Here is a 27,199-nt window from a genome sequence, read left to right on the forward strand (position 1 = left end):
CTCCAGACTTCCTGCCTGGAGAGTTCTGTTGGTTGTTTTCCCCCCTCTTTTTCTCATTAAATGTGTAATCTAATTAGACCCTTGGGCCCCCTCATCTCTACCAGTCTTCTCTGTCTTCACGTGGCATCGGCTCCTCTGCTGATCCTGTTCTGACCCTAGACCTGCCCCTGATTTCCTCCATCCTGGGAGCCCCTTCTGTTCTGTCACTGACTGTCCAAGAGCATTGGTCCGGCCCTGGGTGAGCTTCTCAGTGCTGGCCCCCATTCCATGTGGCTCTGGCATGGAGCCAGGGCCCAGGGACATGGGCAGCGTGTCAGCCATGTCGGATGGTAGCAGGAAAGCTCTTGACCAGGTGACTAACCTTCCATCTCAGAGGTGGGTTATCTTCATCAAGATCCTTTAAGCTTTGAGCTTCTGGGTTTTGCTAAAATGAAAGTGGTCATACTTTCCCGCCTACCTCCTAGGAGCACAGAAGCATCAAGTGAGATAATGATGCGAGTGCTTTGGGGATCATCAGGGGTTTTGCTTGATATTTTCCCTGTGTCATAAAACAAGTACTCCTTTGGGCTTCCCCTGGTGGCGCAGGTGGTTGAGTTCCGCACTTTGAAGCTGTCCGCAGCCTCTGCAGCGCCGGTTCGATCCCGGCCGGCTGGCGAGGGTCCCACATGGTGCGGCAGACCTCTCCTGTCTCGCCCGCTGCTCCCCTCAGCAGTGTATTTCGTCAGTCTGCCTGTTCTGTTCCCCGCTCTATCTCTGGTGAATCCTATCACCCTCCCGCGCATCTGGCCTGTACCCCGGTTCTTGTATATAAATGAATAAATCTTAAAAAAAAAGTACTCCTTTATTTTTATGAAGGCCAAATTCAGGTTTGCCACATTGCTCCAAGCACAGGTGAGGGGTGAAGGGTGGCCAGAGCTCATGTCCATCCTTGTCCTTATCCAGCATGTGTCAGATAAAGCAGGGCACAAGGAGCTAGAATCCCTGCCTAAACACACCCCCAGGCTCCCCCAGCCCAATTATGTTTTACTTTGTAAAATGTATTTTTACTCTGTATAAAAATACACAGAGTAAAAATTTTTACTCTGTCTTCACGTGGCATCGGCTCCTCTGCTGATCCTGTTCTGACCCTAGATCTGCCCCGATTTCCTCCATCCTGGGAGCCCCTTCTGTTCTGTCACTGTCCGAGAAGTGGGACAGTCTGTATATTTTACAAAGTAAAATATAATGGATGGAGCTCAGGAGCTCCATCCATTTATTGTTTATTTTTTAATGTCTCAACTGAGTGCTTTTCTTTTCTTTTTTATAACTTTATTGAGATATAATTGATTTATGATAAACTACATATATTTAAAGGGTAAAATTTGATGTGTTTTGTGATACTATAACCACAATGCAGATAATGTATATATATCCATCACTCCCTGCCTTTTGAAACCCCTCCATTCCCTCTGTCCCCAACAACCTCTGATCTGCTTTCTTTTTTTTTAAAGATATATTTTATTTATGTATGTATATAAGAGCTGGGGTGTAAGCAAGAGGTGCAAGGGGCATGAGAGGATTCACCAGAGACAGAGTGGGGAGCAGAACAGGCAGATTGACTGAAATACATTGCTGAGGCGAGCAGTGGGCGAGACAGGAGAGGTCTGCTGCACCATGTGGGTCAGCTCCCTGGCCGGGGATTGAACTTGTGCTGCAGTAGCTGCGGGTAGCTAGATAGTGCTGAGACTTAACCACTTGTACCACCAGGGAGTCCCTGATCTGCTTTCTATTGCAGTAGATTAGTTTGCAATTTTTAGAATCTTTTGTAATGGAATCATAAAGCACCCACCATTATTTGGGGGAGGTCTGACTTCTTTCACTCAGCATAATTATTTTGAGATCCATCCATGCTGTTGTATATATCAACAATTCATTTCTTTTCCTATTATTATAATATGCTGAGTTGTATTTTGTGGTATGGACATAACACAAATATTGCATCACCTGTTTGTGGATATTTGAGTTGTTTGCACCTATTAAAAGAAGCTTCGCGGACACTTGTATACAAGTCTTTGAGTGAACATGTGCTTTTATCCCTTTTGGGTAAATACCTAGAAATCAGTGGATTGTATGGTAACTGTAGGTTTAACATTTTTTAGAAAATGCCAAACTTGATCAAACCAGATGTACCATTTATGTTCCCACCAGCACTGTATGAGTTCCAGTTCACTTACATTCTTGTCAGCACTTGGTTTGACTGTCTTTTCATTCAGCTGTTCTGGTGGGCCTGTGTAGAGCTCTCATTGTGGACTCAATTTGCATTCCCCTAATGACTGACACGGCTGAGCAGCTTTTCATCAACTTCACTTGACATCCTCTATCTTAGTGAAGTGCCGTTTAAATTGTCTGCCCTTTTCTCCCTGTGTTGTTTGCTGTTTAAATTGTGAGTGTACTCTAGATGTTCTAGATGAAAGTCTTGTGTTGGCTCCATGTTTTGCAAGTTTTTCTCTCAATTTACAGCTCATTTGTTCATTTTCATAACTGTGTCTTTAGAAGAGCTGTTTCTTTAAATATTTATACATACAATAATTGGGGTACAGGCCAGAGTTGGGAGGTGAGTGGATTCACCAGAGACAGAGTGGGGAAGAGAACAGGCAGATTGGCTGAAAATACACTGCTGAGGAGAGCAGTGGGCGAGACAGGAGAGGTCTGCTGCTCCATGTGGGAGGCTCCCTGGCTGGGGATTGAACTCATGCTGCAGAGGCTGCAGATAGCTTCACAGGTTGAAGCTTAACCCCTTGCGCCACCAGGGAGGCCCTGCTAAGTTTTTTTTTTTTTTTTTTTTTGATGAAGTTCATTTTGTGGATATTTTCTTTAGAATTTGTATATTGTGTGTCATATTTAAGAAATCTTGGGCCTCCCCGGTGATGCAGCGGTTGAGTCCTGGGCTGTGAAGCTGCCCACAGCCTCTGCAGCGCCAGTTCGTTCCCCAGCTGCTGGGCGAGTGTCCCACATGGCGCGCAGACCTCTCCTGCTGCCCGCTGCTCCCCTTAGCAGTGTGCTTCATCAGTCTGCCTTTTCTGCTCTCCGCTCTGGCTCTGGTGAATTCTCTCATCCTCCCGCACTTCTGACTGTACCCAGTGCTTGTATAAAGAAATGAATAAATCTTAAAAAAAAAAAAAAAAAAGAAAAGAAAAGAAATCTCCTCCAAGCCCAAATTCACTAGGATTTTCTCTTGTAGTCCTACAGTTTGAGTTTCAGTATAAGTCTTAGTACTTGGTCCATTTGGAGTTAATTAAATTTTTTTTTTTTTTTTTTTTTTTTTGTGGAGAAGAACTTGGGTATAGACAGAGGTACTGGGGAGGGGGATGAGAGGATTCATCAGAGACAGTGGGGAGCAGAACAAGTGAATTGACTGAGATACCCTGCTGAGAGGAGCAGTGGGGGAGTCAGGAGAGGTCTGCTGTGCCATATGTGGGTTATTTCCCTGGCCAGGGATCGAACTCAGGCCGTAGGGGTGATAGCATTAGGCCCCCTTGGAGTTAATTTTTTAATGATAGAATCAAGGCATTTTTGTTTTGTGGGTTTTGCACACATAGACTGTAACATAAGACTTTTGACTATGGATCTTCGATTTTTCCAGACCAGTACTGAAAAGCCTGCCACCCCCTGATTGGAATACCTTCACTAACTTCACGGAGAGCCAGTTGGCCATACCTGCAGTTCATTGAAGGACTCCAATCTGTTCCTCTCTCTCTACCTGTGTCTTCATGCTGATACCACACTGTCTAGATCGCTGTAGCTTCATAATAAGCCTTGAAACCAGGCAGTCTAAATCTTCCACTTTCACGCTTCTTTTTCAAATTTTTCTCTTTATTCAGATTTCCATATAAATCTCAGAATCAGCTTGTCAAGTTTTACAAAGAATCTATTGGAATTATGTTAAATCTATAGAAAAATTTGGGGGGAGCTATCTTAAAAATGTTGAGTCTTCTGGTCCATGCAAAAAGTGTATCTCTCCTTTTATTTAGATTTTGTTTAATTTCTCTCAGCAGTGTTTTATAGTTTCTGCATATCTTTAGTGAAACTTTTTATGGTATAATAAATGGTGGTTTGAAATATTCAATTTTTCATTGTTTGCTGCTTGGATAGAGAGATACTGATTTTTCCATATTGACTTCATACTCTCAGCCCCTCCATACTCTTTTTTAAAGCTCCATTGACCAGAACAGAAGTCTGGGAATATGGAGGTGTTGGGCATTTTCATCATATGATAAGCTCAGCCGTATAATAAAGCACTAGCTTTTGTTATAAAATTCTTTCCCTGTTTAAGTCAATCACCAGTACAGTCGTGGCCTGCCATGTCCATAAAAGGTGCAAGAATTGGGGACAGTATAGGGAGTCTCACTCTCCACAGGCAGCCCTCCCCTAGATTCCTGGGGCATTCTTGAGGGTGAATGAAAGCAGGTGGGAATGCAGTTAAGCCCCTTTAAGAGACCAGCGCCAACCAGCCATCAGGCCACTGTGAAGGCAGCCCAGAAGATAAGATAAGGCCCCCTGGCTGGGTTAAGCCAGGGTCCTGAGCCACAGTGGCTGGGCTTTTGATAGACAAACAGGAACCAGGGCGATAAGGAGGAGGTGCCAGCTACTAGGCCCAGATTGGCAAGAGGTGGAGCGGCCAGGTCACTCATTGGGACCTAGCAGGAGAAGGGGGTATTAGTTGTGGGTGTGTAGAGAGGGCTTGTCTTCTCCTGTGTATCCTGTCATATTTGTGGTCATGGTATAAAACCCTCCTGGACAGTCCTTTAAGTCTTTCTATGTAGTAAATTCCCGCACATATAGTAGTTAAGCTCTTTCCACCCTACTCCTATCTCTGTGCCCTGGCGAGATGCTCTGATGACTTTAGAGACTACCGGATTTCATGCTCAAACTGGAAAAGTCCTAGCCATGCCCTGAAAAGCCTGGAGCTGCTCATTTGCACATATCTGCAAAGATTTGCATGTATCCCTCACGTAGATACTTTTCTATTGGATTTAGATTTTCCCAGTCAGTTGTCCCTTTTTAAAGGGTTAAAGAGGGGATTTGTCTTAACTCCTCACTGCCCACCTTTTATCTTCATTCTCCAAAGATGAAACTAAAACAGTTTTCTGCCGGGGAGTGGGTATGTGGAGCACTCTCTGGCCTGCCCCAGAGCCGCCCAGACAAACACACACCGGACAGATCACTCACCGGCTCCTGCCCATGGTTCCTCTGCTGTGCTGGCCCTGACTCCTTTCACATTCCACGATATAAAGAATACCGTCTGTGGGCACGTAATTTATGCAGCTAGGTAGAAGCACATCTCTACCTGTCAAGGGGTTTCCCGTCTTCATTCTGTTACAATTCCTACTTCCACTCTCCAAACTCCTGAGTGAGACGGGGAGTTACGAAGGTAAAGAAACCCTCTAGTCTAGTCAAACAGGCAGAAGCTGAAATGGCTTAGAAAGCCTCAAGGAAGAATGAGTTTAGTGCCCCGGGCCACGAAGCCAGAGCGCTTACCTGGACCCGAAAACACCTTCCCACTGCTTCCTGTCCTGGGGGCCAGGGATGCTACGACTACCTCTGTCTGCTCTCCTTCCTCCAGGAATAAATAAAAATATCATCCCCTCCCCCCAGATCCCAGTTCCTCCATTGGCCAGCTAGGCAAATATTTCATAATGTGGGCTCATCCAATTGGGCATCGTGCCAGAGCCCACACGCCGCAGGTCGCCAGTGTGCGCCAATCAGGTGGGCCGGCTTGGGTGGGACTAGAGAGCTTCCGCTCTGCACATGGGAGGCGAGAGGCAGTGCTCAGGTGGACCCCGCCAGGTGGGAGCTGCCAGGAAGAGAGGCTGGGCTGTCCATCAGCCGGCTCGAGGCAGCCCAGTGCTGAAGGGGTTAAGGCCAGTCCCCATGTGCGGCTGTTAATGATTGCTACCCACCAGGGACCCGTGAGTATTAAAGGGAAGCCTTTCCCCTGTTCCCCAGTGTGAATGGAGTCAGGGCCAGCACAGCAGAGGAACCACGGGCAGGAGCCGGTGAGTGATCTGTCCGGTGTATGTTTGTCTGGGCGGCTCTGGGGCAGGCCAGGGAGTGCTCAACATACTCACTCCCCGGCTAGAGCAGGCTTTTGTTACAGCCAGTGCAAATTCTCATCTTGGGGCCACATTTCCGTGCCATTCCTGTTTATTAGAAGGAAGCCTTCGTGATTCCAAGGGGTGAACTACTTGGCATGGGCACCGGGATACAAACCATTGTCTGTCCTGACTCGAGACAATGGTGTGTGGCCACCCTGTACACGGGGGGGGGGGGGGGGGGGGGGGGGTGCTGCCCTTCCTCCCACTCCCTGAGCCATTGTCTCCAGAGGGGGCTGGTGCTCTGGGCAGAGCCCCGCTGCTCTCGAGGGCTGGCTGGCAAACTGGACCTGGCCGGTGGAGAGGGCAGAGCCAAGGGAGAGGGAGTCAGGGAGGTTTCCCTGTGGTCCTTTTGACATAGAGGCAGGGGTGGAGAGGTGGAGGGGGCCCACACCGGTTGGGGTGGGGTGTAGAGAGTTGCTGGGGGAGGGTGAGAACTTAGGACTCAGTAAGAAGACAAAGCTGTCATTTGAGAGCAAAACTGAAGTCCAGGAAGAAAGACCCAATCGTTGGGGTTTAGATTTCTGTTATCCCCTTTGCCTTAACTTCCCACCCAGGCCCCTCGTTCCATCGACCTCCAAAACATTTGTGCTCCTTGGCCAGGCGCCTTCTCCGGGCAAGTCAGGCTGGGGCAGGGAAGGTGGCCGAGTTCTCTGGCTGTGTTGGAGGTGGTGATAAGCCTGACTTTTCTTAGCTAATTGTACGAGTGTGTGTGTGTGCACTTGTGCAGGCACATGTGATAAGAAATGAGAGCCTGATTGTGTCCAGAGGAGAGATGCTGTCGACATCCCCCCCTCTTAGGTCCTTCTGTTCTCCTGCCTCTTTCCTTGGGAGGAAAATGTTGGGTGACGTAGTGGCGCTGCCGGCGGCCCTGCAGGGGTCTGTTGGTAGAACAGAGTGCTCCCTGTGCGACAGATTTGGAGATAAGGCTAACCCACACCATGGCTTTCAGCTGGGTGCTTCCTCTGCCCGGCTGCCCACAGGCAAACAGAAACCAGGCACAATAAGGGGGTGGTGCCAGCCACTAGACCAGCAGGGCAGGAGCGAATACCGCCAAGTTTCTGGGCATGTGAGCCAAGACAGAGGGGGAGCAAGACTGCGGGAGGAGCAGGCCACTTGTCACGCTCTGTTCTGGATCAAGAGCGAGCCACCACAGTGTCCGGCGGCCTCTGTCCTCACATGGCCCGGAGATTCGGCACCGAGGACTTGCAGTTCCGTAGCTGGTGCTCTTCCAGGCCCAGCCAGAAGCTGCAGCAGCAGGATAGCTGTTCGTGTGCTCCAACAGGTGTGGGCAGACTCACCAGTTACTCAGGTGTCACTTCCCGAGACTGGCTTCTGTCCTGGCCCGGACCTGCACAGCATCCCTCTCCCGGTCTCTGCTCCCCGCTCTGAGCATCCCCTGAGCAGTGTTCCCTCAAAGCTACAGCAAGACAGGGAGGGGGCAGCTGGGCTCCTTACTGCTTCCCTCTCACCTCCCCTCTTTCCTTATCTGGTCCTGGCTGGGGTCTCCGCCTGGCAGTAGTGCTTCCATTCCTCTGAGTTCTCCCCGCTTCTCCGTGGACCCTGGCACCTGCTTCCTGTGCTGCTGGTTCAGGAACAGACTGTTGACCTCGATCACAACAGGGTCCGGGGAGGCGGTGCTGGGTGAGGACGGGGAGGTGCAGGGGAAGGATGACGCCCTGCTAGGGACCGGGACCCCGCAGACCCCTTGCTCCCCTTCCTCCCTTCACCCTGACCAGAAGCTGGTCAATCCAAGGACAAGGCAGGCAGGAAGGACAAACATTTCTCTGTTTTTGCCTTTCTTCTCTCCCTCCATCCTCCAGGTGCTGCGACAGTTCCCTAGTGCCTGTACCTCTTAGTAATGGTAAGGGGAGGGGAGTCTCCATGCGTCCATGTGTATATTTAAAAGTGATGAGTTAGTCAAATTAATTTTCATTGGCCTCTGGAGTGTAGTGTTTGATTTTAGATTTTTTTTTTTGTATGATTTTTTTTTTTTTGGTGGGACCCTCGCCGGTCGCCGGGGATTGAACTGGCACTGCAGAGGCTGCGGGCAGCCTCGCAACCCAGCGCTCAACCGCTGCGCCACCAGGGGAGGCCCTGATTTTAGATTTTTAATTCTGTAACTGGCAGCAGATCGCCCTGGCTTTTTGGTTGAGCTGAGGTTTCTAAGGGATCTCACATCCCCTCAGAACTCTGAGTACCCAGCAGCTGGTGGAGGGGAAACTGGTTTGGAATCAAGTGTTTCATAGAATCCAAACACATTAGAATTGGAAGGTGACTTAGAGAGCATCGAGCCCAGCGCAGCCCACTAGGATGTTCCACCGTGGTGGGATGTGTATGGCTGTTCTGTCCAATGTGGTGACCACCAACAGGGCAGCTGTAGCTGGCACGGCTGAGGAGCCAGCCTTTCCATGTTGTGTAGTTTTATTAATTAAAATGGAAATAGCCACATATGACTAATGTCAAATAAACAAGATGGCCCAGATTTGGGATGGTGCTACTAGTTTTATTTTATTCCTTTATTTTGTTAATGATTAAAACATCAGCTGGTTAGAGCAACTGCATGTGTCAAGCATTCTCCTGTTTGCTCTAAATATGTCATCTTGTTTAATCCTCCCAGCAACTCTGGTATCACTCCATGTAACAGGTGGGGAAACTGAGGCCCAAGAAGGTAAAGAGATAAGTGCTAGTCAGACACAGAGTCCTGACTCCGAGGCATGCCTCAGTGTAACCTCCACACCATCCATTCCTTCTCTTCATGTTCAAAGTCCTCCAACTCCTTTCCCTTCCAGACCTCCCTGTGACTGGGCCGGCAGGGGAAGTGACTGTTCTCTGACCACACTGGGGAGATGGCCGTGCCTCTCTCCAGGCACTGGCTCCCCTGGTGGCCCTGTCTCCGGGCGCTCTTTGGGTTTTCCCTAAAACAGACAGCAATCTGGGGAGATTCCTCTCCCCCAGAGCCCTTGGCAAGCTCTCCAAGTACATGGGAAGTTCCAGACTCCTCACTTTTGGTGAGAGGGGGTGCTCACATTTTCCCACAATCTCTGAGTGTCCCAGAGAGAGGAGCAGCTGAGCCCTCTGTGGGGGGCCCGGGAAGCTGAGGAGCAAGGCTAATCACCTTTGCTTCCTCCCACCTGCCTTTTCCACCCCCACCCACGCCACCCTGGGGGATCCTTCCCAGAGAAGCAGTGGCCCAGGCTCCTCCACCACCGATTGGTGGGTCCTTCTTTCCCAGTCAAAGCCTCTGCTTTCCAGAACGTTTTGAGTGGCTGCCAGTGGCCGGGAGGGCGGGAACTGAGGGGCAGCTGGAACCTGCCCTTGGATCCCATGAGAGGAACCTGAAGCTCAGCTCCTTCACTCCTAGGTCAGCACCCTCAGGCAGTGGGGCTGTGTCCTCCTCCTGCACCCCGGGCCGTATCCCTCCTCCACCTGCCAGGCCCCTGGGCTGCCGCTGCAGCCAGGAGCCAGCCAGCTCCGTGAGGTGCCCGGAGGTCTGTGTATGACTGCCCTGCTGCCCAGGTGTCCCCACCCACATCATGTGCTGTCGGCCCCCACCTCCACTCACTGGGTTCCCAATGAGAGGGGTGAAGCTTTCTCCCTTGTTTGTGCAGCAACCTTTGTAGCTGGCATCTCCCGGGTCCTGACATGCCCTCCCGCTCCCATCTTGGAGACAAGGGGCTTGGGTTGGGCAGCAACAGGGACAGAGCAGCCCAGGGTGCGGTCTCCTCGATGTCACCTTTCCCCCTGCTGTCTGGAGTGGGACAACTGCGTTGTCTGACCAACAGGCACCATTATTGCTGCTGTTTCATCGTTAAAGCGAGGAAATCAAGGCATAGAACAAGTTGACCCTCAAATTTTGCTGCACTGGGGCCCAAGAAGGCATGTGTAGTTTTTGAGGGTGTGGAAGGGAAGCCATGAGCTGGCTGCATTACTCTCAAACACTTACTTTGTCAAATTCCTGCCCCACAGGACCTGGAGGGGGCTGGGGGCAGGGTCTCTGCGGACACTAGAGCCAAATCTGCTGAGTTAGGGAGGAGGAGGGCTGATTCCAAAGGCCTTCCAGGGCCAGGAAGGGACAGCTGGGCTGCCTCACCACTGAAGGGCAACCTTAGGGTTCCCTCAGAGCTGGGGGAGGGGTAATTAATTGCTGTCCAGCCCTGCTAGCCCTTGGGATGCTTTCCACGCTGCCTACTGTCAGAGGAGCAATGTGTGGGCGGGGTTGGGAGGGGGGACCCCCTCTGCCAGCTTCTGTCTGGTTTAGCTGGGTCGAGTGGGGACTGAGAGAAGGAAAATGTGGAGTGGAGCTGGCGGCTCCTTTCCTCCTTCCTTGTTTCCCATTGCCCTTAGCCCTTAGCCGGGAGCCTAACAAAAGCAGAGGGCAGGTGTGTGCAGCCCTGCCTCCCGGTGGTGGGGGGGCGGGGGGGGAGGGGAAATGCTGCCTCTTCTGCCCACAAGGACTTCTGGGCCCAGATACACCGTTCTGAACACTGGGAAGGGACTTTGGTGTTCAGACAAGTATGGAATGCCCCTCCAGGGATGATGTTCATCGAGCAGAAAGGACACTGGTCCCCAGGCCGGGAGGGTCCTGAGGGCCACTGGAGCACTAGGCGCTGGGGTGGGCTCAGCACTGATCTGTGAGGCGGGGCACTCCTGATGGTGGAACAGCCCAGTTACCAATAAGCAAGTATTCCAGTATTTTCATAACACATGCTTATACTGAATATTCACTCTAATTGTCTTGACTTTTCTTTTTTAAAAAAAAAAAATTATTTATTTATACAAACACTGGGTACAGTCAGAAGCGCAGGAGGGTGAGAGAATTCACCAGAGCCAGAGCGGGGAACAGAACAGGCAGACTGATGAAGTACACTGCTGAGGGGAGCAGTGGGTGGCAGGAGAGGTCTGCGCACCACGTGGGACCCTCGCCCAACGGCTGGGGATCGAACCAGCGCTGCAGAGGCTGCGGGCAACTTCGCAACCCAGCGCTCAACCGCTGCGCCACCGGGGTGGTCCCTATCTTGACTTTTCTGAAGACAAATGGAATAGCGTAAAGTGAAATAATCAGTTGAAACATGAGATAGTCCCAGCCAGTGTAGAAATGCAGCATGAAGATTCCCCATGGAGTTCCCAAGCGGTACTCATATTCTCCCCTGCACATCCCCCACGTGCACATACACACATGTACGCACACACACATGCCCAGTACATACACAACACACATTTATATGGCACACACGCAACACCATGAGCTGATGAAGGAGTGCAGGGCCCTCCTGGGCCTCCCCTGCCTTTGAGGCTGTCCTCTCCCAGATGGGAATAGAAGGGCCTCCAGGCCCAGGAGGAGCTGGTGCTAACAGTGAGGGGCCAGGGAAGGAAGGGGGGATACTTGGGCCCTGATATGTTATTTCTCTCCCTTGACTACTGAGTCAGCTCTTCCACTTTCTATCTGAGGGAGGGGGCGAGCTCAGGGTGAATTCTACCCCCTCCACCCCCGTTCTGTGACTGGCCATGGAAGGGAAGGAAGGTGCATCTCAGCTTTTGGGGTGGGGCTGGGGGTTGTGAAGGCAGGCAGAATCAAGCAACAAAGAGGACAGCCCAGGACTTACCTCCTGGACATTCAGTCCAGCAGCCGAGCATTTTCAGATGTTACATGCTTGCCTGGGGAAGGATAACCTATTTCTGCCATTTTGGAAATTACTGTGGCAGAGGAGGAGGAGGGGTGAGGCCAAGGCAGAGAGGAGAGAGAGCAAGTTCCGGGCTGGCAGCTGGGTCCTCGGAGCATGCAGAACTGGTGTTTTGATCCATAGTGGTGCATGGGAAAGAAACAGTGTCATTTAGAGGGGCCCGCTTGTAATACCTAGAGGGGACACCAGGGCCTGACACCCCGGCCCCCCCTCCATCATCCTCTTCTGTGTGGCAGGAGAGCAGAAGGTCTTTGGCGAGAAGTTGGCCAAGAAAGTATTTTTTCCTAGGAAAGACTGGGGGAGCTGCAGGAATCAGACACACTGGACTGTGGGAATGTAAACTGAGTTGGTTTTTAATTGGGACAGAATACTGGAGCAGATAAAGCTCCTTGAAAATATGATGACAGCTGGAGGGGGAGGCGGAGAGCCAGAGACAAACCTCTCCCCACCTTCCCCAGCTCCACAGCAGCAGACATCCCCCCAACCCCCCAGTGTGGACCGTGTAGGTTGGAATTTGCTAGCTGGGGGAAGAGGTGGTGGGGTGGGCCTCAGGCTGCCCTCCTCGCAACTCCCCTCCAGCCCTCTCCATTAATGAGCTGTGATGTGGACTGGGGTGGGGGAGCCTGGCCTGGGCTATACTCTGTCAGCAAATTCTCAGGGGCTATGGAAATGAAGCAGCTTGGTGTGTGGCAGATAACTGAAGTGGGGGGGAGGGGGCGGTACTGGAAGGAGTTGAATGTATTTCTCTGGTTGTTCAATATCTATCACGAGGGGAGTCCAGCTTGGGTGTGCGTGTGTGCATGTGCACCTACGCAAACAAGCTGGCTGCAAAGGGCGGTGAAGACCTGCTTGATGTTACTTCTTTCCACTGTAGAGCCAGAGGCAGTTTCTGGGGAGCAGGGCTGAGCTCTCTCAGGGGCGAGGCTGTGCTTCGAACTCAGGGTCTGGGCCAGTGAGAGCTCCTGGCCACGCCCTGCAGCCTTCTCAAGTCCAAGGCAGTTTTCCACCTTCTCTCTCTGGAAGCTGGTATATTTATTTCTTGATTTGTTTTTAAGCAAAATGGTCATACCCATCTTCTCTTAGGCATAAAACATTTCACATGTTGAAAGTTTACATTTACTCTTTCCTGAAATGAGAAGGGAGATGGCGCATGGGGAAACCAGGGACCATCGAAGTCAGCTGCTAGTTGGTGTTGGACCGTGGACTGCAAGCCGGGTCCTGCCACGTGTCTATGTGCTGCTGGCTCTGCCACCGGGGCCACCTTTGTAGGTACAGCGGATAAGGTGACCACCAGACGGGCAACCTGGGAGTTAGGGATGCTTCTGCTTTCATCTCCTGAGCTGCTCAAGATTCCCTTTCTTTGGGTGGAATCCGAGGCCCATTTCGAGATGCATTCATTCTTGAGAGGTGGCCTGCTTACCTATCCTTGTTTCCCTTTTGCAATGATCTGTACCTGGTTAGTTCTCCCCAATGTCTAACTTAAAGCAAACCTGTCCTTCTGTGCAGTGTGTGGCGAAGGAAAGCGCCCGGCAAGACAGCCTGCATGCCAACTCTGTAATTTCAGAGCTCTTGACAAGCAAGGGAAGCCCTGCAGCCTGCTCCTGTGCTGTCCGCACTGGGCACAGGAGAAGTAATTTAACTTGCAACCTCAGCAAAGGCTGTGGGAGGCCCCTGAGCTCAGCTTGACGAGAAAGGGGATATTTTTGCCTTTAGAGGAAGAAAACTCATTTCCCAGTGCACCTCCACCCTCTCCTCTGGTGCAGATGAGCTTAATTTTCTTCCCCTCCTAATGAAGATGGAGCAAAGCCAAGCAATCTATCCAAAGGGGAGCCAGAGAGAGAAGCTGAGTGAGGGGATGAGGGGGCAGAAATAGAGCTTCTCTGATGGAGAGGAAGTAATTAATTTTAAGAGCCAGCAAAGATAGGGAAGCCCTTGGTAATAGAATGTCAAATTCCAACTGTAGGTGATTAAAAATGCAGTCAGCATGGAGACTTCTTGTTCACCCATCCAACAAATATTTATTGAGCACCTACTGTGCGCAGGCAGGGACCTCAAGCAGACATCAGGAGACAGGATCCAGCTCTTTGGAACCGTGGCGGGGCCCAAGTCGCTGGCCTAGGGGTCGGGGGAGGGTGCTACCTGGAGTCTTAGCTCTTGGCATCAGGATCAGGCCTCTGCAGAAGTACCACTAAAGGGCTGAGGATGCTGATATTTGATTATAGGGCTCATTGCTTATGTGTCAGCAGCTGTTGTCCCCTGTTCTCTCTGACCAGCTTGTCTCATCACGGGTTCAATAATGGTCGTTTGTTTTTCCACTCATTGACTGCATCGCTCCCTGAATAGTTCTGTCTTCAATTCAAAATATTAGATTAGCACCTCCCTTTCAGTGTCCGTTGTGACATCACAGAATTGCCATAACAGCAGCCTGTGATGTCAACAGAATGCCCATTGCTGGTAAAAAGAACTATACTGGTCAGAAGGGAATGTGTCATCCGAAGACTAAAATGGAGTATTATTGAAAGTCAGAGGAACTGACATTTGATATTAAGAGAGCCCGGAGCCTCTCCGATGAGCCTTCCTAGACACCCAATGCACTCCGTAGGACCGGCGCAAGGCACTTGCCTGGGAGTAGGGGATGGCAGAGCTGACTTTCAGAAGGCCCTTGCAGTCCACGGACCCTGACGGAGGACACCGGGAAAAGGGGAGATCTGACCATCTTCGGCCTCTGGAGAGTTCAGGAAATTAACGACCATGCAAATCTCCTTGCCCTGAGCACATCTGACAGTCACCAGCTGGAATTTATCATATCACATCTGGGAAGATTTTCAGAAATAAACACACGGTGACCCCCTCTGAGCCCCATTTGCTGCCCTCGTCTTCACAAACTTTGGAGGAAGCTTCCCTTCAAGCGAAAGAAGCCGGGTCCTTGCCACCAGCTCTGGATCCACAGCACCCACACCTTTGTGCCCTATTTGCTCGTCCCCCTCTGGGCCAGGCCAGGTGGAGGCGAGCACCTGGGGCGGTGCCCAGCAGGAGCGTGTTGGGAGACGTTGCCGAGACGATCCATTTATTATGCTTCTGTTTGCACGGCGGGCCGCCAGGCTGGGAGCGGAGGGGAGACTTAATCAGTCTCGGCATACTGACAGTGGCGGCAGCAGCAGCGCGTGAATCTGGAGCTTCATTTGATCCTGTGCCCTGAGGATTGCAAGGGTCTCAGACGCGGCAAGTGATTTCCACACAGGCGGTGCCCGGGCAGGGAGGCAGGAGGACGCCTTCCTGCAGACTGGATGAGTCTGCCGCGCAGATGGGAACGCAGCTCCGAACTCCTCCGCCCGCCCCGCGCCTCTGTGTCCTTAGCTCAGTGAGGTCAGACGACCTGGAAGTCGTACACCTGCTCTGCGTGTGCCTGTCTCTCCATCTCAGTGTTTTCTCCGTGGGGACCTGAACCGGAGGCTAGCATCTCCTGCGGCTTGCTCTGCCTCCAGCACTCTGGCAGGCAGCACTGGCTCAATGATAGGAAGCCTCGGCCCCCCAGGGCACCCAGACACCCCTTGCTAACTGGGGGGAGCCCCTCCCCCTCATCTGGTGCCTAGCTGGGAGGAGGGGAAGCAGCAGCCTGCTCTGCTGCTCAGGGCCAAGCTCTGAGCCAGACCCGCGAGGACTTACCTCCCAGAGGGATGATAGGAGCAGGGTGGCCAGCCGGTCTTCTGAGGCTGCTGAACGGGGGACTGAGCTGCCAAAAAGATGCTGAAGTTTCGGGCTGATCGGCGGGTCAGGTAGGGATTTCTTCGATGAACTGGGAGCCAAGTTAAGCAAGAGCAGGCTGAGTTGGCATCTCATGGGATCCAGGGCCCCAGACACCACCTGGAGCAGGGAGAGTAGTTAGGTCAATGGCTGCTGCATTGCAGTGCTTGCAAAGGGGAAGCTATTTTGAAATTGGTAGCGCCGGGATGGAGAGAGGACGTCATTTGTAGAGGTTGCTGGGTAGGGAGAGTCTGGGACAGGGAGGAATCCGGCATACCCTGAAAGACTGCCAGCTGATAGCAGGCCGTTCGCGCGTGTGAGTGCGCGCGCACGCACACTCAGGCACACCTGTCTGTCTGTCTGTCCGTCTGTCTGTACCACTGCTCTCAGGGAGTTTCAGCAGTTAGCACAAGGACACGGAGAGCTATGGGGAAGACAGGATAGCAGGTGCTCTGCTCCCCTGAGAAGCAGAGACCTTGGCACCTCAAGGACCTCAGTTGTGATCAACACCCCTGCCTCCCAGACCACTAGATGGGGGCACAGCCAGGAATAAGGATGACTGTAAGCAGGGTCCTCTCTCACAGAGGTGCCCTGCAGTTAAGTTGAGGAGAGCTTTCTTGTTGAGAGGAGGGAAGAGGAACGGAGTTTCAGATCTGGGAGCAGGTTTGGCTGTTCTAGTTAGAACTCAGGCCTGATTCAAGGTCCCATAGGCAAGTCAGATTGTGGAACCCAGCTTTTCACACAGACAGTAGCCGCCGCCTGCTGGGCTTCTCACCTATGACTTGTCTTCGGATCCCATCTGAATACAACCGGTTTGAAAGCTGAAGATGCACTTTGATGTTATCGTTAGCAGACAGTTCAAGTCCTCAGCTCTCGACTGGAGAGGGGTCTCTGCTTCCAGGCAGCTCAAGGGCCAGTTCCTTTCCTCTGAAGATCTCTGCACCCACCTGCCACTTGCCAGCAGAATGCTGGCCCTTGGCTGTGGGAGGCTTATGGGTTGGGGGCAGGATCCACAGCCTGGCACATCCTTGCAGTATCTCAAGAGGGACAAGTGAAGAGGACCCTAAAATACCTCCTCCTCCTGCCCCCCACTGCCTGGATACCTGAGTCTCTCTACAACAATGTTCTTGCCAGGCGGCCCCTGATTGCAGATTCAATCCCAAATGATTGCCTCTGTGGGCCAGCCCCTCTCCCCACTCTGTCTGCCCTTGCTTCCTGCCTTCCTGAGACCCAGCGGGGGCTGGCCTGGACATTCAGTCTGCCAGAGGAGCCACAGCAGAAATTCCCCAAAGGACTCCCCAGTTCTCTGCATCTGCCTTGGTAGCCCTATCCTCTGGCTGGGCTTCCCTCTACTTCTGGGCAGATGGTCCTAGTGGCACCCCAGGCCCCAGCATCCCAGAGATGGAACCCGTTGTTATGGCAGCATTGCCCTCCAGGTCAGCACCCCGTCTCAGCCCTTAGACCAGACATCTGGGTTAGAGTGGGAGTGGCGCCCAGCCCAAGCTCCAGATTGGAATTTCTGGGTTTCCTGTTTCCTTTAAAGGGAGAGATGGAGCATAGGGCAGGAGAGGAAGGAGTCCAAGGTCATGAGATTGGTCTTCGCACAAGTGGCGAGTGAGCAGTTTCACCTGCAGCACTAGCCAGAGCTGTCCCTGGGGGAACCTGCTGCTCGTGAAATCCTGACTGTTGGAGCCCCCCACCCCACTTCACCCTCAGACATGCCCAGAATGGCCCTGAAAGGCTTAAGTGGGCCTTATTTCCCGTCTCAGAGCCAGTGAGCAGTGGACACTGACCAGGGTCCGCCTCCCTGCCCCTTGAGGATCCCAACGACGGGCAGAGGGACACCGCCTTGTGCCCACCCATCCCTGTGCCCACCCAGGGTCTGTCCACCCTTTGGCTATGTCTCTACTGTCCTTGTCTTTGCTACAACATCTCCCTCTCTTGCCTCTGCAGCCACAATGAAAGACGGACCACGTTTCTCCACCCAGTGACAGGACAGGTCCCAGAGGAAAACAAAAAATTTGACTTGAAAACGTACGTGAGCCTCTACTTACTACCTCCCCACCCTCCGGCAGTGCCATCCCTGGGAAGCTCTGCACATGGGAGGGGGAGGGAGGCGTGGGGAGCAGAAGAGAGAGGACTGGAAGCAGAAGCGCTGAGGGCTAGAAGCTTCTGAGACCCCCTGGCGTGACTCCTTATCCTCTTACCCCAGCATCTTGCTGCCCTCAGGTGGGCGCCGCCCACAGGTCAGCTGAAGGAGAGGGACAGGTCTGCCGCTGGCAACCCCCAGGGGCCTTTAAGGGGGGAGTGGGGAGTCTGGTAGAACCACGAGAGCCAAGTGCTAATTTCTCTCACTGTGGATCTTGCTGAATGAAAGAAAAAAAGGCCATTAAGTGACACCCCCCCCCATAGTCCACTGGGCCATTGTGTCTTTAAATTGGAACGGAAAAGTGTTCTGAAATCCTTGGGTGTGGGTTTTCAAAAACTCTACAGGAAAGAAAGAGAATGTCCAGGATTACTGGCATAGAATCTCAATGGAGAGGAGGGAGCACAGGCGATGACCTCTTGATGGCACTTAAGGGAACAGCGGGGGAGGGGCAGGGTGGGGAGAAGGGACTAGCGGTTTCCTTTGCTTCTTGGTTCTGACTAGTCTCTTTCTTCTGTCTTGGTCAACTTGAAATCAGATCGGCCTTGGACATGTCCAATAAAGCAGGTGGGAAGCGGGTGGCGACTGCCAACAGCGACCTAGCCAACCACAGCATGGTGTCCGAGGTCCCTCCGGAGCGGCCCAATGTCCGGGTAGGTCCAGGCCCCAAGGCGAGTTGGGGGACAGGGGTGCTCAGAAATGGATCAGCCTCCCCATCTGTCTCTTCAGGCTCCAACATGCAGGCAGAGTAGCCCGGGGGGAGAGAGGAGGCAGGGAGGAAGACTCAGACCAGAGCTTTGTAGAAGGCCTACATCTGGACTGTGGGTTCGCAGCCTAGTCACTGTCCACATCTGGGGCTGGATGATTCTTTGTGGTGTGGGTCTTCCTGGTCACTGCAGGGCGCTGGTCAATTCCCTGACCTCCATCCATTTGGTGTCAACAGCACCCAGCCCCCAAAATGTCCCTAGCTTTTGCTATGTGTCCCTTGGAGGATAAAATTACCCCACCCTCATTGAGAGGGAGTGATTTATGGACACAGCAAAAGAAGAATATCTCATGAAAGGCTTAACTGAGCTCTCAGAAGAGGGTCTCGAAGTGGGTTTTAGCTGCACTGTGGTGATGGGAGGTGCTGACAAGGGCAGCTCCAGGGGTTGCTGAGGGCAAAGGCCTTCAGAGGAGAGGAGAGGGGACATGTGGCAACACTGAAAAATCGAAGCCACTCTTGTAGACACTAAGTGGTCTAGAACTCTTGCAATGGAGTTCTTTCCAAAAAGCAAGACAGGCCAGAGCTATCTGTATTAACAAGCTAAATCTTGAAAACAGAATTGAGTAAAAAATAAGTTGCAGAATATGAAAAATGTATCACTTATGTAAAGTGTGTTTTATAAGCATGGAAGGCGATACTACATATTTTTAGATAAAGCTGAAGTTCAAGCACACTGACGCGGACAGGCAGACTAATTTTGGGTCAGTGTTTGCCTCCAGGGAGGAAGAAAAGGTAATGAGATTGGGTAGAGCCTTGGCTCTGCTTGTCATATTTTATTAGAGAAAAAGCAACACATTGTGGCTATTTATTCTGTACTTTTTGGAAATGTTCAAAATATTTTTTTTTTAAATGTAAAGAAACTTGACTGTGAAGTGGGTTGGGGGCAGAGGCCGGAAGCTGGAGAACAGCGAGGTGGAGGGAGGTCTTGCTCCTTGGCTTTGTTTAGAATCAAGATGTTGGAGGCCGGAGGGCAATGACTGTGGGTTGGAGCCAGGGAAAAGCCACAGCCAATTAGTCACGCTTCTGTGGCATCCAAAGGAGCCGGGCAGGGGCGCTATTAGCCTGGAAGGACCCTCTTCCTGAGGCAGCAGCTGCAGGGACTTGAGGCTGAGGGCGCAGAAGTCAGAGATATTCCTGCCTCACGTCCTCAAGTTTGGCAGGAGAGTGGGAGGTTGGGTAGAAAGGATCTGGGGGGCTTAAGATTATGCCCAAGGTTTGGAAAACAGAAATAGTGGTCAGCAAAAGACTTAGGAAATATTGTCCAATGAGGTCAAAGGCTGGATCTGTGGGGCTCAGGCCCAGCTGCGTGCCGTTTCCTGCAGCAGAGCAGGCCCAGCAGGTAGCCGGCTTGACCTCAGGCCGAGGAATGTTTGGGAGCTGTGGTGGGAAGGAGGGGTGGATAAGATATGGAAGGGTCAGCAGGAGAATGGCCAAAGTGGGGGACCAGGGCAAGTGACTTCCAGGCTATGGAGAGAGGGGGCGAAATTATGAAAGATGACAAGCTGAGAGGAAAAAGAGAAGGGTCCCGGGACCTGCATGTTTTGGGGTGGTGGGTAACTTCTCCACATGGCTAATCTCAGCCACTATCTGTGGGCTTTTATTTTTTTTTTAAGATTTATTTATTAATGCATATAAGAGCTGGGGGGCAGACCAGAGGCATGGGGGGTGAGAGGATTCACCAGAGAGAGTGGGGATCAGAACAGGCACATTCACTGAAATACACTGCTAAGGGGAGCAGCGGGGAGACAGGCGAGGTCTGCTGCGCCATGTGGGTCAGCTCCCTGGCTGGGGATCGAACTTGTGCTGCAGTGGCTGCAGGTAGCTTCATAGTGCTGATGCTTAACCCCTTGCGCCACCAGGGAGGCCCCTATCTGTGGGCTTTTAATAGGGAAGTTCAGAAAGTAATTTCATTTCCCAGTTTTGGGCGCACTTTATAATAAAATCCATTCTTCTTTGCTCCCTTCTTTGAGTATTTACTAAGTGCTGAACCCCTTTTGAGACTCTGGTGGTGAAGAGGTGAACAGAACAAAGCTTCCTCCCTACAAAGAGCTCGAGTTGGTGGAGGAGAGTGAAGAGCAGCAGTGCCATATGGGTGACAAGGCAGAGAGGGGGGACGGGGGGCTCTGTGGAGTAGGGTGGGGGATAGCAGCAGACTCTAAAGGGTGAATTGGGATTGGGCAGTGGACACTCTCACCCCTGTGGAGAGCAAGGTGAGCAAAGGCATGGGATAAGGAGAACCTCTAGGACCTTAGCATGACCAGAGGCAGAAGGTGGGCTGTGGCCCCCTGGATCTCACAGACCCATCCTTGAGTGCTGTCTGAAGAAGCTGAGTTCTCTTCTAAGTGATGAGCAGTCATGAAAAATTTTAAGCAAGAGAGTGATGATACTGGCTTTTAGAAAAATTGTCAGGGTGAGAGCAGTACGGGATGACCAACAGGAATCTGAGAGGAAGCACAGACGTGAGAACTGCTGCACTGACTCATGACACTGCATCTCGGTGGTATAGGTGGGGGGCAGTATGAGGCGACTCGGGGTTCTGGTTTGGCTACTGGGTGGATTGAGTTCCTCTCATTGAGACTACAGACACAGAACGGGCTTGACTAGAAAGAAGATGAACTTGGTTTTGCATTTATTTAATCCTGGTTATACAAAGCGGACCAGAGTGAGGAGAGGTCTTGGAGACATGTTAGGGAATTTTCAGGGACTTGTAGTTGAGGCAACAGTGCATGTGAGTTCGCACAGGCACAACGTAAAAGCAAGAACAGAGGAACCAAAGTTTGTTTAAGGTCCACCACTCAGAGCTGAGGTGGAGACTGAAAATCAGTGGCCACAGGTAGAGAGAGCCAGAGAAACCAAAAGAAGAGTTTCAGGGGGACAGAGGATTAATATTGCCCAATTCTTTAGAATGACTAGGACTGGGGCCTTCCTGGTGATACAAGGGATTAAGCCTCAGCACTATAAAGCTATCTGCTGCCACTGCAGCATGAGTTTGATCCCCGCCAGGGAGCTGACCCACATGGTGCAGCAGACCTCTCCTGTCTTGCCCGCTGCTCCCCTCAGCAGTGTATTTCAGTACATCTGCCTGTTCTGCTCCCCACTCTGTGTCTGGTGAATCCTCTCACCCCCCACATCTCTGGCCTGTATGTACCCCAGTTCTTTTATGCATAAATAAATAATTTTTTTAAAAAAAGAATGACTAGGGTCGAGTGTTCTTAATTCAGTGGCATTGCAACTCAGCGCAGATGTGGAAGAGCGCTAGGAGTACACAGGAGGAGGGAAGCCTGTCCCAGAGGAGAAAGAGGGAAGAGATAAGAAAAAAAGGTTCAGAATTGAAGGGCTGTGCCCTGGAGTTAATAACAGATCCAAGATTCTCTCCTGGACCTCAGTGTGGGGGTCCCCCGGGGTAAGTTTGGAGAGAGACAGCTCTATGAGGGGAGCTCTCCTCACGGGTAGGGCAGGAAGGGTCAGGCAGCTTCTCTCACTGTGCCCACCCTCCTAGGCAACCCGAACATCCCGGAAGGCCATCGCCTTTGGCAAACGCTCACACTCCATGAAGAGGAACCCCAATGCGCCTGTCACCAAGGCGGGTTGGCTTTTCAAGCAGGTGAGTCCCCATGGCCCTTCTGCTTGCTGTAACCTACACTTTCTCCTCATAACTCTGGGGCACCGCTGTGGATATCATAGTCCATGCATACCTTGGCTCCTCCATATCTTGGCACCTCCCATACCTTAGAACCCCCAAACCTTGGCACCCCCATACCTTGGCATCCCTCCCACACCCCTGGGCATCCCCCTGCCCATGTCCTATTGTAGCTTGTCTCTGAATGAATCTCCTATTTTATAAAGGCTCAGAGAAGTTTGGTACCTTCCCAAAAGTCACATAGAAATATTAGTGTCAAAGTTGGGAAGCCAGTGAGGTCCCCTGAAGGGTAAGCACCATGGTCACCAGCCCCACAGGACAACCCACTGGCTCATTCTTAGCAGGGTCCCTCTTGCTATGCAGGTAGGGGTGTCTCCTTGAAGTCTGGACTTCTCAGCAATTCTCCCCAGACTGAACTTGCCCCATCCCTGCCTGGCCTCTGCTCGCTCATTCTGGCTCATCTCTTGCCCCTTTTATCTACACCCAGGGTGGGGAGGGGTGCAGGAAGGGAAAGCCACACCTGAGGTCTGGGCTCCTTAGCACAGAACCACCTCCAGAGCAGCTATGTCCCAAGTCCGCATAGCCAGCCCAGAACTCTCCGCTCTGCCAGCCTCCTCCTGCCCCCAGCTCACGCCCTCTTCTCTCCCTCCCTCCTCTCAGGCTAGCTCTGGGGTCAAGCAGTGGAACAAGCGCTGGTTTGTCCTTGTGGATCGCTGCCTCTTCTATTACAAAGGTGAGCTGTGCCTGGCAGCCTCGGCCCCTACCACGTCTAGTTCTGCCAGTTCCCTGGGCTCTGGCTGGATGGGCATCGATTGTGGGGGGGAGGGGACAGATGTCCCCACCATAGTCCTGGCTCCAGTGGGGCGTGACAGAGAAGGACAAAGCTCACAGGCTCACACATTCACTCATTGCTCATTCCCTTCGTATTCAGCGATATTTCCAGACAGTTCCAGGCCCTGATGGGTGATACGGTGGGTGAACATGACAGTCTTGTGACAGATCGTGCAGTCTGGGGGGTTGGCAGGGGTGGGGGTGGGAGGAAAAGTTGGACAGAGAGGAAGGTCCCTGTCACTGCTAACAGATCACCTACTAATTGCAGCTTGTTCGTTGCAGGAGTTTTTTGTCAGTTTTGTTTACTGTTATATCCACAGCACCTGATCAGTCATTGGCACATAGTAGGTGCTCAATCAATATTGAATAGATGAGCATCCCTGGCCTGGCTTCTACCTGCTTAAAAAACAAAAAAAAAAAAAAGGTTGGGGAGGGCAAAGATCTGGCCCTTGGGTACTGTTCTTCTAGGGAGTTATTTTTAAAATAGTCCCATTACCTTTTATCAAGGGAAGCGTGGAAGGAGCTAGCGAGGGCTGGTGATAGTGCCGTCACCCTGATGCAATGCCAGGCAAGGCCCGGGCCTGAGAAGAGAGAGGGCAGCTGGCCTTTCAGGGGGAGAAGCCGCTGCTGCTCTTGGGAGCCCAGGGAACGGCTGAGCACTGACTCCTCCAGTCTCCTGGGAGCAACTCAGTGAATCATTAACTTTGGCAAACAAAGGTTGTACCCAGTGACACCCCCCACCATGCTGGTGTGTTTGTGCCCTGAACTCTGAGGAAAGAAGTCAGGATGGGGGTGTATATACAGGCTGTCTGTACAGGCTCAAGACGGGGGAGCAGATGTGCCCCAGCTGCTGTACTGGGGCCAAAGGTAAAAGAAGCTGGAAGGGGCCAGGATTTCTGCAGAGAGGAGAGAGACTCTGGGACTAGCATGGGGAGGACCTTAAAACACTCTGAATTCAGGGGCCTCCCTGGTGTCGCAGCGGTTGAGCGCTGGGCTGTGAAGCTGCCCGCAGCCTCTGCAGCGCCGGTTCGATCCCCGGCTGCCGGCGAGGGTCCCACATGGCGTGCAGACCTTTCCTGCTGCCCGCTGCTCCCCTCAGCAGTGTACTTCGTCAGTCTGCCTGCTCTGCTCTCCGCACTGGCTCTGGTGAATTCTCTCACCCTCCCTCGCTTCTGATTGTACCCAGTGCTTGTATAAATAAATAAATCTTTAAAAAAAAAAACAAAAAACACTGAATTCAGCTACTGCACGGGGGCTCACTATCCATCGATAAATGGTCTCAGGATGCCCCCTAAACGCGGGCTGTCTCCTCTAGAAGAGAGCAGCTCCGAACTCCTGAAAACAGCCTGGGTCCCAGCCCTGTCCCTCCTGCCCCTTTGGCTTCCTTCTGGGTACCACACTACAGTCTGCCCGGAAGCTGGACCTCGGGCCAAGTCTCTTACTCAGGTGGCAAGTGAGAGGAGGCAGGGGAGCCCATGGGGTTTATGACCCCTGAGAGATTGCTTCCAAACCCCACTGAGGTTTCACACAGTCCCCAGCCTGGGGAAGGAAGTAGGGGCCATCTTGCCATGGTCTTATACTTGCTCCCCACTGGTCCCACATTGCACCCTACCCTTTCCCGCCTCCTGCTGACAGCTGGGGACCTGACCGCCTAATCCACCAGGCTCCTTTGGAGATCCAGGATGAATTATGTAGCAACCTGATTATTAGCCTGATCCAGGAACCAGAGGGCCTGGGGCGTGTCTTTCTGGGCGTCACGTATAAGGGCAAGCTGCTGGGTGCCTGGAAGAACCTTAGGGACAGTTCCCCAGAGGAGCCAGAGCCAAAGATCGGACTGTCTATTCCACCAAGCCTCCCCACTGGTGTCCTATGAGGTGCCTCACTGTGGAATTGGCTGCCCAGGTGGAGAGTGGTCCCCAATGCAGCTTGCGAGTCAGACTTCAGAGGTTCAGAGACCTGTTCCACCCCTCATTATTTCAGTAATCTTGGAGAAATGCTCTAACTTCTCTGCACCTCCACCTCCTGACCTATAAAACAGGGGTGATAACAGCACCTATACATAGGATTTTGGAAGGTTGACTCCATTCTGGAATCTTACTTGGAACCTTCCCTGGCAGAGCGAACCCTTGAGAACATCAGCTGTTTAGTGCTGGTTTGCGTGTCTGCCAGAGCGGAGGCTATTGCGGGTGGGTGCTGCTTCCCCCTCGTGCTTCCTCTGTCGTTCTGGTGTCTAGACCCCTGTGTGCTGACTCCCTGACTCCCAGTGCTGGGGTGTGCCTCTTGGCATTGTGCGTTGTGGTCTTGAGCTAAGCCGCAAGTGGTTATTGATATGTATGGTAATAGCGCTGATGTCTCCGCTCACCTCCCCCCTGAACGTGCACGCACCTGTGCACTCATGCACCTCTCACGGGTACCTATCTCCCTGGCAGATGAGAAGGAGGAGAGCATCCTGGGCAGCATCCCGCTCCTGAGCTTCCGGGTGGCCGCAGTGCAGCCCTCAGACAACATCAGCCGGAAACACACCTTTAAGGTCAGTTGGCCTTTCTCTCCCAGGTCGGGGTGGGGGGCAGGGGCGGCTGGCTCTCACAGAGCACACGGGGATGGAGAAGTTTCAGAAGCTACCTCCCTTAGACTCCCTGGTGGTGGTGGTGGAGAGAGTGGGGTGGCTCCGGACAGTATGCATTACCAGAAGCCTGAGATGGGGCTGTGCCAGGACCCTTCTCTTTCCTTGGGGGGGTCAACGGGTAGTTCTCCCCAGAGGGGGCCAGTAGGGATGGGATTCAGAGGTGCCACAGGTTCTCCTGGGGAGAAGTAGTTCTGTCCTGAACCTTTTGATCTTCTGCCTGGTGGCCTCACCCCAGAAAATCCCTCCCAGTAGAGGCAGGAGCTGTGGGCTGGTAGGGTTCTGAGAACCCTTCTAGAAAGACCTTCTCCCCAACATGGCCCAAGGAACCAGACCACCAGTCAAACATACACAAACTTCAACCCTTGAAAACCATTAGGATTCAGTTGCATTACATCGAGCGGTGTGAGACCCATGTAACAGCAATCTGGGCAACAGGCGTGCAGGAGGCTGGGCTCACTGGGAGCCCCTGGGGGCCCACCCAGCAAAGACGTGCCTGCAGCTGGCTCATCCTAGGCCAGTGTTTTTCCACATTTAAAAATTCATGACCCATTAAAAATGATCAAAATTCTTTGCCCTTTTCGTATTTTATTATGCAAAGACCTTTTCATTTTCCAAACACAAAATTCTACCAGGCTTGCATTTTCTTTGTGCAAAAGCCCTCACTCCCCCAGGTTGAGAACTGCTGTCCAGGACCCCAAGAACCCAAAGCTCTGGTGTTAGATAATCGGGTCTGCAGGTGACGCCAGGTCAGGGGCTGAGCTCACAGAGCCTCAGAGCCTCTGCCCCTTTCTGTCCTTCAGATGCTGGTCACCTGGCCGCACACCGGTGCTGCGTCCCGGAACAAGGAGGGACTTCTTTGGCACATAATTAGTTTCCAGCCTCCCAGGGTCCTGTGTGCCAGAGGTGTGAACAGAATGAACAATTAATAAAACTCTGGCTCCAGGGAGCCAGGTTCTAGCAAGGGAAATAGGAACAGGCTGTTTTACCAACAACAAACAGCCCTGCTGTACACAGACGCACACGCACGCCCACGTCCAACAGCCTGGCTCACCCCACCCCCCCCATCAGACCTGTGCTCACTTAGTCCAGCTCAGAGCTGTGCTGGCAGCAGCCATCGTCAGCAGATGACTGACACTACCCACCCCAACCCCGGCTGGGCACCCCAGGCTTCCGCTCTGTGCTCATCAGCCCCCTCCCTTCCCTCCCCCCCGGGAGTGCTCTGCCTCTTTAAAATCCAACTCTGAGGACTGTGCTCAGTGGCCCACAAAGGGGTCTAATTGCAGCTACTTAGGGAAAAGAGGGAAACTGAGACAGATGGGGGGCTTGTCCTGCGGGGGTCTCCAAGCACAACTGCGATGGCTGATAATGAGCCCAGAACCGCTCCTGCCCAAGCGGTGGCTGAAAGCGTGTCCTGGTCCTGAGCCAGCAGGGGGTTCAGTGGGCTCCTTCATGCGGGCACCTCCCTCAGTCCTCTGGCTCCCTTTCACTGTTCCAGTCTGCATCCCCTCGAGGTTCCCCATCAATCGCCCTGTCTCTTCCCAGGCCCCCAGCCTCTCTGTCACAAGCAGTTGTTTCTGCGCCTCAGCTGCCCCTCCATTCCCAGGGGCGTGTTTCATCCATGGCTCTGAGCA

The 27,199-nt window shown here is 52.5% G+C and overlaps 1 protein-coding gene across 9 annotated transcripts in view; it reads left to right on the plus strand.

Annotated features, from left to right (window-relative positions):
- The window catches only part of PLEKHA6 (pleckstrin homology domain containing A6), a 116,263-nt gene that overhangs the window by 61,521 nt on the left and 27,543 nt on the right, over positions 1-27,199 (plus strand). For 4 of the 9 annotated variants that reach the window (XM_054690450.1, XM_037497817.2, XM_037497819.2 and 1 more), the window contains exons 1-6: positions 15,050-15,181; positions 17,513-17,593; positions 18,244-18,358; positions 21,971-22,075; positions 22,772-22,844; positions 25,372-25,472. In XM_054690450.1, coding sequence (XP_054546425.1) covers positions 15,120-15,181; positions 17,513-17,593; positions 18,244-18,358; positions 21,971-22,075; positions 22,772-22,844; positions 25,372-25,472 — 537 coding nt within the window. In that variant the 5' untranslated portion in view covers positions 15,050-15,119. The other 5 variants (XM_054690452.1, XM_054690451.1, XM_054690448.1 and 2 more) reach the window with 3 other exon arrangements.

The sequence above is a fragment of the Talpa occidentalis genome, unplaced genomic scaffold (genome assembly GCF_014898055.3).
Source record: "Talpa occidentalis isolate TD23 unplaced genomic scaffold, MPIMG_talOcc4v2.1 talOcc4.8, whole genome shotgun sequence".
NCBI classification, from domain to species: Eukaryota; Metazoa; Chordata; class Mammalia; order Eulipotyphla; family Talpidae; genus Talpa; species Talpa occidentalis.